The sequence below is a fragment of the Citrus clementina genome, unplaced genomic scaffold, assembly GCF_000493195.1.
Source record: "Citrus clementina cultivar Clemenules unplaced genomic scaffold, Citrus_clementina_v1.0 scaffold_2, whole genome shotgun sequence".
In the NCBI taxonomy this organism is placed as follows: domain Eukaryota; kingdom Viridiplantae; phylum Streptophyta; class Magnoliopsida; order Sapindales; family Rutaceae; genus Citrus; species Citrus x clementina.
Genome location: NW_006262688.1, coordinates 36,019,892 through 36,032,527, shown reverse-complemented (window position 1 = coordinate 36,032,527; position 12,636 = coordinate 36,019,892). Strand labels below are relative to the sequence as shown.

At 37.4% G+C, this 12,636-nt stretch overlaps 2 protein-coding genes across 2 annotated transcripts; one reads left to right on the top strand and one right to left on the bottom strand.

Moving 5' to 3' along the window:
- Positions 1-4,272: 4,272 nt before the first annotated feature.
- LOC18050628 lies at positions 4,273-5,359 on the bottom strand. The gene has a single exon (XM_006449848.2). The coding sequence runs from the start codon at positions 5,229-5,231 to the stop codon at positions 4,644-4,646; it is 588 nt and encodes a 195-aa protein (XP_006449911.1). The 5' UTR covers positions 5,232-5,359; the 3' UTR covers positions 4,273-4,643.
- Positions 5,360-7,479: 2,120 nt separating this feature from the next.
- Positions 7,480-12,590, top strand: LOC18050627. The gene is made up of 7 exons (XM_006449847.2): positions 7,480-7,749; positions 8,049-8,399; positions 9,435-9,529; positions 9,616-9,732; positions 9,851-10,666; positions 11,430-11,646; positions 11,735-12,590. The coding sequence occupies exons 2-7, from the start codon at positions 8,105-8,107 to the stop codon at positions 12,199-12,201; spliced, it is 2,007 nt and encodes a 668-aa protein (XP_006449910.1). The 5' UTR covers positions 7,480-7,749; positions 8,049-8,104; the 3' UTR covers positions 12,202-12,590.
- The last annotated feature ends 46 nt before the right edge of the window (positions 12,591-12,636 follow it).

The following is a 12,636-nucleotide window of genomic DNA, read 5'->3' as shown; positions in this document are numbered from 1 at the left end:
TCGTTGAGGCGGATAATATGGATGTTAATCAGCAAGGCTTTGAGCCTTTGGAGTAAGTGGGTCCTTCTCTTTCATTTCTATTATATAATGAATCTGTCTTTTTTGTTTTGGAATTGTCAGGGGGCGGCCTCGCAGTCTTTTAGACGAATTTTCAGGATGTTTACTCAAAGTTATAAACCTCAGCTTGTGGCTCTCTGTGAACCCCGGATTAGTGGAGTGAAAACGAATGATTTTATTCGTCATAGTGGGTACGATCATTCCCATCGTGTGGAGGCGGCTGGTTTCTCGGGTGGAATTTGGCTTCTATGGAAAGCGGGTTTAGATGTCACCATCCTCATTAACCATAGGCAATATATTCACCTCCAAGTGTCGGATAAAAGAGGGTTAATTACCTGGGTCACAGCAATTTATGCAAGTCATGTTCCTTCTCTCCGAAACTCTCTTTGGAATGATCTAAATTATTTGGCTAAGAATATTCAGGGTCCTTGGCTGCTAGCGGGTGACTTCAATGCTATTCTTTCAATCTCAGAGAGCAAAAACAGCACTAATAACCGTAGCCAGCCTTGTAAAAAGTTTCAAGAGTGGTTCCACCAGCACGGCCTCTGCGACCTCCATTATACGGGACCGAAATTTACTTGGAAAAGGGGATCCCTTTATAAGCGTTTGGACAGAGCCATTTGCAATGATAGGTGGTTCAACACTTTTAACAAGGTGCGAGTCTTTCATTTACCAAGATTGGGGTCTGACCATCGTCCGATTCTCCTCAGTTTGAATGATGAGAGTATTGGAAACCAAGGGGTGAAACCTTTTCGGTTCCTTGCTTCTTGGCTCATTGACAAGCGGTTCCCGGGCTTTGTTTCTCAGGTGTGGAAGAAGGATGCAGATTATACTGTCTCGGTAAAGGAGTTTACTGAAAAAATTAACCATTGGAACAAGAATGAGTTTGGAAATATTTTTAAGCGGAAAAAGAATATCTTGGGTAGATTAAATGGAATCCAAAAAGCGCTAGAGAGTCACCATTCGGATAATCTAGTAAAGCTGGAGACTCAGCTCAGCAAGGAGCTTAACGACATTCTTAATCAAGAAGAGCTCTTGTGGATTCAGAAATCGCGATGTGATTGGATCCAGTTTGGAGACAGAAATACTTCTTTTTTCCACCAGAGGACAATGACGAGGAGAAGACATAACCAAATTGTCTTGATGAAAGATGATAGGGGCCAGTGGATTTCGGATGAGGATGAGCTTAAGGCTCATGCCATCAATTTTTTCACCAAGTTATACACGGCTGATAATAATTCTATTGAGAGCTATTATACCCCTAATGATTTTCCTTGCATTAATACAGGAAGGAACCATGACATGGAGAAACTGGTGGATGATGAGGAAATTCGTGACACTATTTTCAGCATGAAACCGTTAAAGGCTCCAGGGAGTGATGGCCTGCACGCTATTTTTTACCAAGCTTAATGGGAGGTGGTGGGAAAGTCTGTTTGCAAACAAATCAAAGATGTTTTCAATGGAGAGACAGTGCCTGAAGATTTCTTGAAGATTTTAATCGTTCTTATTCCTAAAATTGACAATCCAACTAGTTTAAATTCTTTCCGGCCTATTAGTCTTTGCACAATTATGTATAAAACGATCACTAAGATTATCGCTAATAGATTAAAAACTTTTCTCCCTGACCTTGTAGGTTCGCACCAAACGAGCTTTGTTCCAGGAAGGCATATCACCGAAAACATTATTATCGCCCAGGAGGTTATTCACAGTATGGGACGGAAGACGGGCAAACGAGGCTTTATGGCTATCAAAGTAGATTTGGAGAAAGCTTATGACAGATTAAGCTGGGAGTTTATCAAGGAGACTTTGGATTTTGTGGGTCTTCCTACAAATTTTATACGAATCATAATGGAGTGCATCACTTCCGGCTCCATGCAAATTCTTTGGAATGGCAAGCTGACCGAAGCTTTCAAGACTTCTAGAGGGATTCGTCAAGGGGATCCAATCTCTCCTTACATTTTTGTGCTATGTATTGAAAGACTCAGCTATCTCATTAATCGAGAAGTGCAACAGAATCGATGGAAACCCATAAGGCTGTCCCGGAATGGTATACCCCTCACCCACCTTTTCTTTGCTGACGACCTTCTTCTCCTTGCAGAAGCCTCCTCTGATCAAGCGAAGGTGGTGATCAAAACTTTGAAGAATTTCTGTAACATGTCTGGAGAGAAAGTTAGCACTGAAAAAACTCGTTTATATTTCTCAAAAAATGTGGCACCTGCTGTGTCAAAGGAAATTTGTGAGCTAAGTGGGTTCTCAACCTCCAAAGACTTGGGGAAGTATTTGGGTATGTCGTTTCTTCATGGTCGGGTGACCAATAAAACCTATCAGGAGGTCCTAGATCGTGTAGATAAACGGCTCTCAGGATGGAATGCGAAGCACCTCTCTTTTGCTGGAAGGTTGACCCTTACTCAAGCGGTAATCCAAGCCTTGCCAATTTACTCTATGCAAACCACAATGATTCCGCGAGGCACTCAAGAAAAAATCAATCGCATTTCTCGCCGATTTATATGGAGTGGAAATAGCGAGAGGAAGAGCATGGCCATGGTTAGCTGGGAAAGAATCTGTCAACCCAAAATGGTAGGAGGGCTTGGCTTAAAAAATCTTCGCCACATCAATGAGGCGCTGTTGATGAAGATTGGGTGGAATATTGTTGTGTCCCATGCTAGCCTGTGGATTAAAGTGTTATGCTCTAAATATGGAGTTGAAAACGACAACCTCCCCACAGAGTTACCTACATGATATGGTTCTTATGTGTGGCGTGCTGTGGGCACGGTGTGGCATAAAGTCTTGCAGGGAATGTGTTGGCAAGTTGGAGATGGGTCAAAGGCTCGGTTTTGGAAAGATTGTTGGGTTAGGCAAAATGTCATGTTGAAGGATTATGCTGTGATGCCGGTACCGAGCAATATGCTGGAAAACTCAATCAGGGATTATGTGAACAATCATGGGCAATGGAACTGGGATGTTTTTAGCAATTATCTTCCTCACAGCTTAGTGCTTGCTATTGCTGCCATTATGCCTCCTTGTGTCGAGGGGGGTATGGACCGCATGTTTTGGGGCTTCTCGACTAAAGGAAATTTTACAGTGAAATCAGCTTACCAAAATATTTCAAGCAGAGTCTCCAGCAATTTTGGACCAAGATGGGACCTTATTTGGAGCTGGAAAGGGCCCCAAAGTGTAAGAACTTTCCTGTGGTTGGCTATTCAAAACAAGTTAAAGACTAAAACTGAGCTTGCTAGAAGACATATTTTGGCAGAAAACAATTGTGAGAGATGTAAAGTTTGCGTAGAAGACTCGCTTCATGCCCTTAGAGATTGTGTGGTAACCAAGCATATTTGGTTAGACATAGTCCCGTGTAGCTTACGTGGAAGTTTTTTCTCTTTAAACTTAGAGGATTGGATTCTTACTAATCTAAAGCCAAACTGTTATGATTGTAATGGAGTGGACTGGTCGGTAATTTTTGGCACGGCAATCTGGCGGTTGTGGTTTTGGAGGAACCAAGCTCTGTTTAAGAAAGTGCAGAGGAGCAGTCAACACATCACTTTAGATATTATGACCAGAGCTGAAAATGCACATAAAACCATGATGGCCTTGATCAAGCCTGGAGTGTCAAAGATGGTTAAATACTTTGGGTGGAAACCTCCTCCTGAAAATGTCTTCAAATTGAATACTGATGGGGCCTGCAAAAAGATGAACATGGTAGCTGCAGGGGGATTGATAAGAAATGCAAATGGGAACTGGATGGCTGGATTCTGTGCAAACATTGGAATTAGTTCGGTTACAAATGCTGAGCTTTGGGGCTTATTCTATGGTCTTGACCTGGCTTGGAAGATGGGGATTCGGTCTTTGTTGGTTGAAGTTGACAGCAAGTGCATCACTGAGCTTCTTGCAGACACGAACAATAACCCAAGCAAATTTTCTTCTGTGATTCAAAGTATCCGAATGCTCATAAATAGAGATTGGCATGTGTGCATTAGCCACATTTACCGCGAAGCAAACTTTGCAGCGGATTTTCTTGCAAATTTCGCAATGAGGCAACCTCTTGGTTTTCATGTCCTCCACAACCCTCCTACTGGTGTTGTTAATTGTTTAACTTATGACATGTACGGGAATGCCTTCCCACGTCTTGTTTCGGTTTAGCCTTGTTTGGCTCCCTTTTATATCAAAAAAAAAGAAAAGAATAATAACCTGAAATGCTGGGCCGAGGTAAGCGTGCTAGTGAAATTTACGAACGGATGAAAGGCCCAGGCCCAAACTCCATGCACAATGTGCTGCTGCTAGTGCGACCTCCTCATTCAGTTATTAATTAGCAATTTAGCATAATGATAATAGTAAGGCAATAAACGAAAACAACGCATTCTTTTGATAATTGCAAACCAAAACTGCAAAACTACAGATCTATCGGACAGAATACATCGACGAATGAATGAAGAAGATAAGGTTCATTATCCATAAAAATTAAAATAGAAGAAAATTGCTAGCTTAAAATTGGAATCGAACTAAAAAGTAACAAAAAATCTTCCTTTATTCATGTCGAAAACTCATACTAGACTCTCGATCTATGTATGTGTATGTTATGAAATATGAATCTAGTATCCATACTCATAACTAAATTCAGTGACACCAACCATAGCTGAAAGTACCTGGGAAATAATGAAGATGGTGCCACCCAATATCACCAAAAGCAGAATTGCAGAGATGGGGTTCTTGAGCAACTCGAAAATAGGCTGCAGGATTGTGTAGAGAGCACCAGTACTCACCGTGAGAGCATAAAGTGCATACCTCCTTACATTTTCCCAAAACTCTTCCACTAATGGCCCTTGGGGACCAAAAGCCATTGCCTTGGGGTCATCCATCCCCATCAACAGCAACACAAATCCTACAGATATAGCTCCAACTACCAATACCCTTGAATTCCCATCTGTAAAAGCTTTCACTTGGCTGCTTTTTGGAGACCTCTCAAGAGCTTCTCCTTCTCCAGTCGATTTGTCTGAATGTGCATGTGATGCGCATTCACGGAGTAGTGGACGTTTAAGTCTAATAAGGTTACATGGATTGGTTTTGGTTTTGATGGGCATGGTGGTGAAAGTTGAAGGATTTGCACTTGGGTTGGTGAAATTGGTGCATCTGAATCTAATTGGGAGGAAATTTTGAGATTTTAGTGCACTGGTTCTCATTTTTTTTCCCCCTTTTTTTGAGCTCGGAGAATTAAGACTTAGTATGTCATCAACAACTCTAACACCGCCTCTCAGATTGAGTTGGTGATTCGAGAGAACTGGTGGTTGTGGCCTTTTTCCTGACTTATCACTTCACCTTATCTTATTTTCTAATTCATATTTGTATATATATTATATGCTGAAGTTGAACTGTAAATTGTAATTCAGAGAGGTTACAAATCTACTGACCGTGGGCTTGGGCCGAGGGAGCCCATCTAGTGTCTATCATCTACTAGTACTCTCTAATCTTGTGCTATAAAATAAAGTTGTCGTTTTGACTCTAATGCATTTGAAAAAGAAAAATGATATATGAGTGGATTACAAGTATAACATACGTACATACATATCCTCTCGGTCAAATTAATTTCACCACCAATAAATAAATACATTTTGGATTTGTAGGATTATTTATGTGAATGAAAGCATTTTATTTATCAAATCACATTTGGGATATACACACACATTATTCATTCAAAATTTAGTTAAAATTTCATGAATTATTTTTATTATTGTTGTTATTTTTTTATAAACACACGAATAACACCATAATAACACATTTTTTAGGAGATGAATTGAAGAAAACGATGATTTAATAATTAATGGATACAATGATTATCTGTATTCTAAATTAGACTTCGAATATCTTTTAAATTATTTGGGACACTTATTGAAGTAATTTTAAATATTCATAATACTGTTGTAAATACTAGAATAATAGTCAATCAAATTTCTTTACACCCGCGAAAATTTAGAATCTAAATTTCTTTTATTTTCTTTGAACTTTTCCAATTTTTCCCTCATTGTTACTATTTATTTGAATTTCTTCATTTCTTCAGCCTCATAACTAATGATAGAATCTGAAAGTGCGGATGACTAGTCATGTTATCTTTCTCGCACAACCATGGATGCTTGTTGGTTTTGGTTAATAACAAAGCAATTTTAAATTGCAGTGTCATATTTTCTTTTGTTGGCGACGAGAGATAGTAGAAACGAAATTGATAGGGTGGAAAAATATTAGATATTGTTTCGGTAACAGACTAGCTAACACAATTAGGTTACGCTCTATACGAAGCATAATTAGATCTCATTTTAATCCAAACGACTTAACAAAAATTTTTATAACGCTTTAGGTGAGATTAGATGACGTTTTAATCTAAATGACATGATGCGATTTTGGTAGATAATTCCAATAAAAATTTTAAAAGAGCGGCTTATTATTAATCAAAAGTTGAAGTTTTAAAAACAATAATAAGACCTCTCTATTTATAATAGAGCAGATCCACTTCCCAAAGTTAACTTAAAAAGCGAAACACATAATGAATTCTAATAAAAAAAATCAAAATACCTAGAATAATAAAATTCTATAATCTTAAAATAACGTCATACATCATTTTTTTAGTACATTAATTTATTCTTTGATTCTTGATTTTGAGGTTTTACTTTTACTTTTCTTCATGAATCTTATACCTACGCTTGATAACTTTTTTAACTATGTTAGTGAACTTGAAAGAGTTAAATTACGATATTTTTATGAATCTTTCTTAAATTTACGTATTTTCTGTTTTATTATGAAATTGTGAAGAAAAATATTAGATTTTAATTGCACGTTGAGTAATTTTAAATGGGTGTTAAGATTGATAATATTTATGTAATCCTAGTAAATTGTCTATGTTGTATATTTTAGTCATTTAAATTTTTAATAAAATTAAAATATTTAAAATACATTTGAAAGTGGTCATGCCCATTGGGCTCTTAGCCCACACAAGAGCGTGGGTTCAATTTCTCATGGGAAAAATTTTCGTAATATATCTCATTAATAATTGTGAAAGCACATTTTTCTAAATTGTGTTTTGATAGGCATTTTGGGGTGAACTAAAAATATACAATTTTATGTATTTAAACTTCCATTAAAATTTAGATCTTCATGTATGTAGATATAGTAATTAAAAAAAAAAATCCTATAAAAAATAGTTATTTAAAAAAAAATATATTTTAAAGTACAAATTCTCTCCCCCTAAATCAAATGGTAAAGTTTTTGATTGATTGATAGATGATGCATGCATGTCCATTCATTCGTACCATAATAAGTGCCAAAGGAATTAAAATCGTCATCGACACTACTAATGGCTGCCACATAAGATTAAAGAACTTTAAACATGCCACGTGTCATAACTAAACCCTTGACGAATATTAGGGTTCATGTTAATTCTCACATACAAAGACAATCCTCTCGAAACTTAAAATTCCATTTTTACCCTTCTTTGATGTTTTCCACCTTCTTCACGGCCTCCTCTCTTTGGCCTGCAACCCTCTCTAAATCTCAAATGTCAACTTTGTTTGCGAGGAATTCTTTTGCAAAAAATGCTTTTTCTTTTTTTGCATTAATTTTTAGTTCTGCACTGATAAAGCCATCTCATCTTATCTGGGTCCTTCATTGAACTCTCCTGGTCTTGCTCATTCAAAAATAAAACTAGACCAGGTATTATTTATTTATTTATTTTACTTGAGTGTTGATTTTAAAACTCCATCTGTTGTCTCTTTCGGCTTGTTTTCAGCTACTGTCGGGGGATAATATGAAAGTAAAGCCATGGTGCAGTTTACTTTGTTAATTTACCTCTAATTTGCTTATGGGTTTTATTTGTTTATCCTTTGATTCCTACTATTAGCTTAGGGTTTCATGAACTGGGTATGATTTTTTATATGATGAGTACTGAAAACTGGGTTAGTTTAGTTTGGTGTCAAACACTCACTTCATGGCTTGAATTGGGTTATTTTCAGCTAATGTAGCAGAAGGGGTTGTCTTCGAACTGTTTCTGGCTCACTTCATTATCAAGATGTCTGCAAATGGCCATGGTTTTGTTTCTTGGGAAGAGCACATTATATGCCATGAACGTGGAAGCCGTGTAGTTCACTTTTACTTGAAGGATAAGTCTGGGACTTTAGTGCTTGCAGTTGTAGGCACTGAGAGAAGTATAAGGCACATGATTTATGTTGTTTCAGATGAGTTCTTGAATGTTTGTGGATCAGAAGGATCCATCAATGCATCCATGAAATGGCGAGCAAGACGAGAAGTTGTAGACTGGTTAACCTTATTGGTCTCCAAGTGTCAGCCGCCACTAGAATTTCCAAGTATGTAATAATGCATGCATTTGCAAAGTTTTATAATTCTTCTTCTAGAATATTCATGTATTATTAGTTTGCATGGAACTATTCGCAAAGAGTTTGCTGTTGTAATAAAATTCAAATAGGAAAGTCACATTTACTATTGTTTCCACATGTCAGAAGAGTGGCACTTGAGCTGCTGGGTTTATGATTACGAATTGCATGCCGGGCTCTGTGTTACTAACTGCAAACAGTTTGTTTTTCAAATTGGATTTGAAAATTTATCTTTCATTTTAGGTTATGTCGTATGTTGCTGCATTTGTTGCTTTCATTTGGAAGAGGTCAAATATTTATGTACGTTAATAGATTCTGAGCATTTGTCAACGCTGTAGAATATTTTGGATTTCCTAGTGGAATCCATAATTATTTAGGTTTATTTTTAATTGTAGAGTGACTAACGTGGTTCTTAATTGTATTGCTGAAACTTACCAAAATAGGTTATTGCTGCCTCTAGAAATTATTTATAATATGCATCTGAAATGGAACAGCAGTTGTTGAGATGTCAAGAACATGAATATTAACTGCTTGCAAGTCTCCTATTAGAAGTGGTTACAGTTCTCCAAGTATGGGAAATATCGCGAATTTGTTAGTTTGTTTTGATCGAATCAATAGGTGTCTTAATGACTTTCTCTTGTCATGACTGATGGCACACTTATGTTCTGCATATCTTCTTGTCAAGTTTCAGGTATTTTAGTTGTGTAAAGATGTATATCCTAAAACAGTTGCATGAAGGTTAGAAACCTGTTGCATGCTATATTCATTTCTTGTGTAATGGAAAGCATGTCATCCTTTCGATCCCTAAATTGAATGATTTATGTCTCTACATTATCTACTTTTGGCATTCCTTGAAACCTGGGTATTTCTTGCCACATTTGTCATGCAGACGTAGTTGTATTCTTAATTCTGGATGGAAGATTTAAAAGTTTTATGATCTTGTCATTAACCCTTGCTGTCTGCCGTTACAGCGAATTTGATCTGCTAAGTCTAATATTTCTATAACAGATTCACAGGTGGATGATTCAACACAAGATTTTGGATCTCTTCATCTTCTGACATCAAGATTAACTTATCACCAAACCTATTTACCGGATCACATGGTATCTATCTTCTGCAGTTGTTATTTATGTTATGTAAGTATAGGACTTTTGTTCTTTCTATAATTGGGATTTCACTGTAAATACAGGTAATAAGAAAATTGAAAGTTCAAAATTCAGATATCGAGTGGTCTGGCATTGCTTGGAATTGTACTAAACAGCTCAAGCACTACCCATCCTTTTGCAGGAATGGAACCATAATAGCTGTAGGTCAATGTATTAATTATTATTGCTACATGTTGTGCCTGACTTTTACTTTAGTGCTGTTACATGTCTCATTGGCATCTGACTGCTTTTTCCATTTTTTGTCCGCCTGATGCCCAGGTTCATTCCTTTGTATTTATTACGGCTGAAGAAGAAAGTCACCGCCTTGGATACGTGGAAGATATGTATGAAGACAAGAAGGGACAGAAGAAGGTGAAATTGCGGTGGTTTCATCACAACAAGGAATTTATTGATGTAATTCCTGATCTGAATCCACATCCTGGGGAAGTTTTCATCACAACTCATGTTCAAGTGATCAGTGCAGAGTGTGTTGATGGCCTGGCAACTGTCTTGACTCCCAGGCATTATGAGGAGTGTGTGGCTGTTGTTCCTCACACGTCACCCTCCAGTATTTACATGTGTTTTAGGCAGATAAAAAATAAAAAAGTAAAACCCTTCACTCTTACTAAATTGCGAGGGTACTCTAGTCAAGCAATTGTCTCTAGTTTAGGTGGACCTCCTGTTCCCAAGCAAAAGGCTAGGTGCCGTAAGCTGGAGAATGAAGATGAGAAACAATTGAGTCTTGATGATCCAGCAAGGGTGAGTACTAAGAGAAGTAGAAATTGCAAGGGGCAAGGACTTGAAGGTGGTTTTGGTGTGAAAAATTCATCTCCTGTGGATCAGAATACAAGTACTGAACTTAAATGCCCAAAGTTTAAATTAAGATTGTCAAGAAAAACAATGGGAATTAAGGTGGTTTTACCGCAATCAGACTGTCCTACCACTTTCAAAGTGGATGAGAAAATAGAGCTCCTCTGTCAAGATAGTGGCATTCGGGGCTGCTGGTTCAGGTGTAAGGTTATGCAAGCATCCCAGAAGCTACTGAAAGTAAAATATGATGATGTGGAGGATGCTGATGGTTCTGGAAATTTAGAGGTACACAAAATGCTGCATGAACTTTATTCTTGAATTTTACAAGAATGCTTTGAAACTTTTCTAGCTTAAATCTTTGACAACTGCATCAAAGGATGAACAGGCAGTATTTTTCTAGTTGAATAGAGTTAGTATGATTTCCAATTTTGTAAAATTATGATCTTGGTGCCTCATTTGGTTATTTTAAGAATAGTAATGATTTCTTGGCTTGGATCGTGCCCGTGATACCATCTTTTCAGCAGTCTGCATTGATGGTGGCAGCCAATTGCACCGAAAATGATGTAGGAAGCATCGGGGTTAAAATAAATTAGGGATTCTAGATTTTGGGTCTAATTAGTCTTTAGTATTTTATAAGGATTTATCTTGTTTTAGTAAGCTTATTTGAGTCATATTTTTAATCCTAGTTTAGTTAGGATTTTAAATTATTTCACTTATTTGAGAAGGATTAGGATTTAATAGCTACTAGTATAAATAGGCTTGTTATCTTAGTTTATTGTCATACCTCTTAAACTTTTCATTAATAATATTTTAGAATATTCCCTTCTGTGTTTATTTTTGCCGTGGATTCAGCATTTTCTTTCATTGAGAGCTATCCTTTCTTGTGTACTTGAGACATACACAATGACTCAAATAAGCTTTACTTAAACAAGATAAATCGTAATAAAATACTAAAGATTAATTAGACTCAAAATCTAAGAAACCCTAATTTATTTTAATCCCTATGCTTCCGACATCATAAATCTTTATTCTTTTCTTTATTTTGTAGGAATGGGTACCTGCATCCAGGGTGGCAGCTCCTGATAAACTGGGCATGAGATGCCAAGGTCGCCTGACAATTCGGCCATGTCCTCCAGTTAATGCTGCAAGATTTAATTCTGAGGTTGGAGCACCTGTTGATGCATGGTGGAGTGGCGGATGGTGGGAAGGTGTTGTAATTGGTGTCAATGTTTCTGGAGATGATGTCCTGCGAGTTTACCTCCCTGGTATGCTCCACTGTTCTATTTGATGCATCGTTGTTCCACGGTTATTTTTCATCTTCGTGAATGATGTGATTTTGTCTGTGATTTTTAGGTGAAGATAAGGTCCTGAGTGTGCAAAGACAAAATGTGAGGGCTTCCAAAGACTGGGTTGGCAACAAATGGGTTGATGTGAGGGGAAATCCCAACATACTCTCCTATGTTTCTGCAAACTTCAAATCTAGCTTGAGGTCTTCAGTGTGCTCTGCTATTAATGGAGCATTAGGTGATGTTAATACTGCATTGCCGGAGCAGGAAGTCCTCGCAGCCTCCAAAATTGAAGCTGTTGAAGAATGTAAACCGGAGTTGGCTGGTTTAGTTGTGATTGATGACCTTAAAAATGTAAAAGAAAGTGATATGAGAAAGCTGCATTGTCACAAAGATGAAGATAAAATTGTGGAAGTTGGAGGTAGAGATGACAACGAGGATTCTAATGATAAAGCTGAGTTGGTTTTGAAGGATAGTACTGAACCTGCAAACCAGAGGAAATTTGTAGTAGACGCCCTCGAAAGGGTGGTTTAAGTTGTATAATAAAAAGATATGGTATAGCCAGCTGCAGGGGGCAAAGTTTTGAGCTGGATGGTAAATTGTGGTTTCTTTGGTTTCTGTATATAAGATAGAGAAGAGTTGGTATAGTGATATACTGAAGACGATGACTCCCAAGTTTCTAACTAGAGGAGAAGCCGCAGATGTATAGCAGTAATATAGAACTGGGATAAAAAGGGTTTAGGTTTAAAGGCTTTGATAGGGTGGGAATCAGTTCAGAAGTAGATCAGTGAATTGCAGTGTGTGCTTATTCATAAGCTAACTGCGTTTGCACCCAAAGTTTGTATGCATCTTTACAGCCTAGGAGTTTCAACTTTAATCGTAAACTGTAAAGGCTGTGTTATAGGATGTTTTTGTTGGTTAAATAAATCAAATAATGTACTTTTATTTATCCTGTGGTTTCTTTCCTTG

What these genes read in the sequence shown, in the direction of transcription:
- LOC18050628 (XM_006449848.2), bottom strand. Translation starts at nt 5,231, where the DNA reads ATGAGAACCAGTGCACTAAAATCTCAAAATTTCCTCCCAATTAGATTC.
- LOC18050627 (XM_006449847.2), top strand. Translation starts at nt 8,105, where the DNA reads ATGTCTGCAAATGGCCATGGTTTTGTTTCTTGGGAAGAGCACATTATA. An exon ending in GGAATGGAACCATAATAGCT is followed by an intron (nt 9,733 to 9,850) that starts GTAGGTCAATGT and finishes CCTGATGCCCAG; the next exon opens with GTTCATTCCTTTGTATTTAT. An exon ending in ATGGTTCTGGAAATTTAGAG is followed by an intron (nt 10,667 to 11,429) that starts GTACACAAAATG and finishes TTTATTTTGTAG; the next exon opens with GAATGGGTACCTGCATCCAG.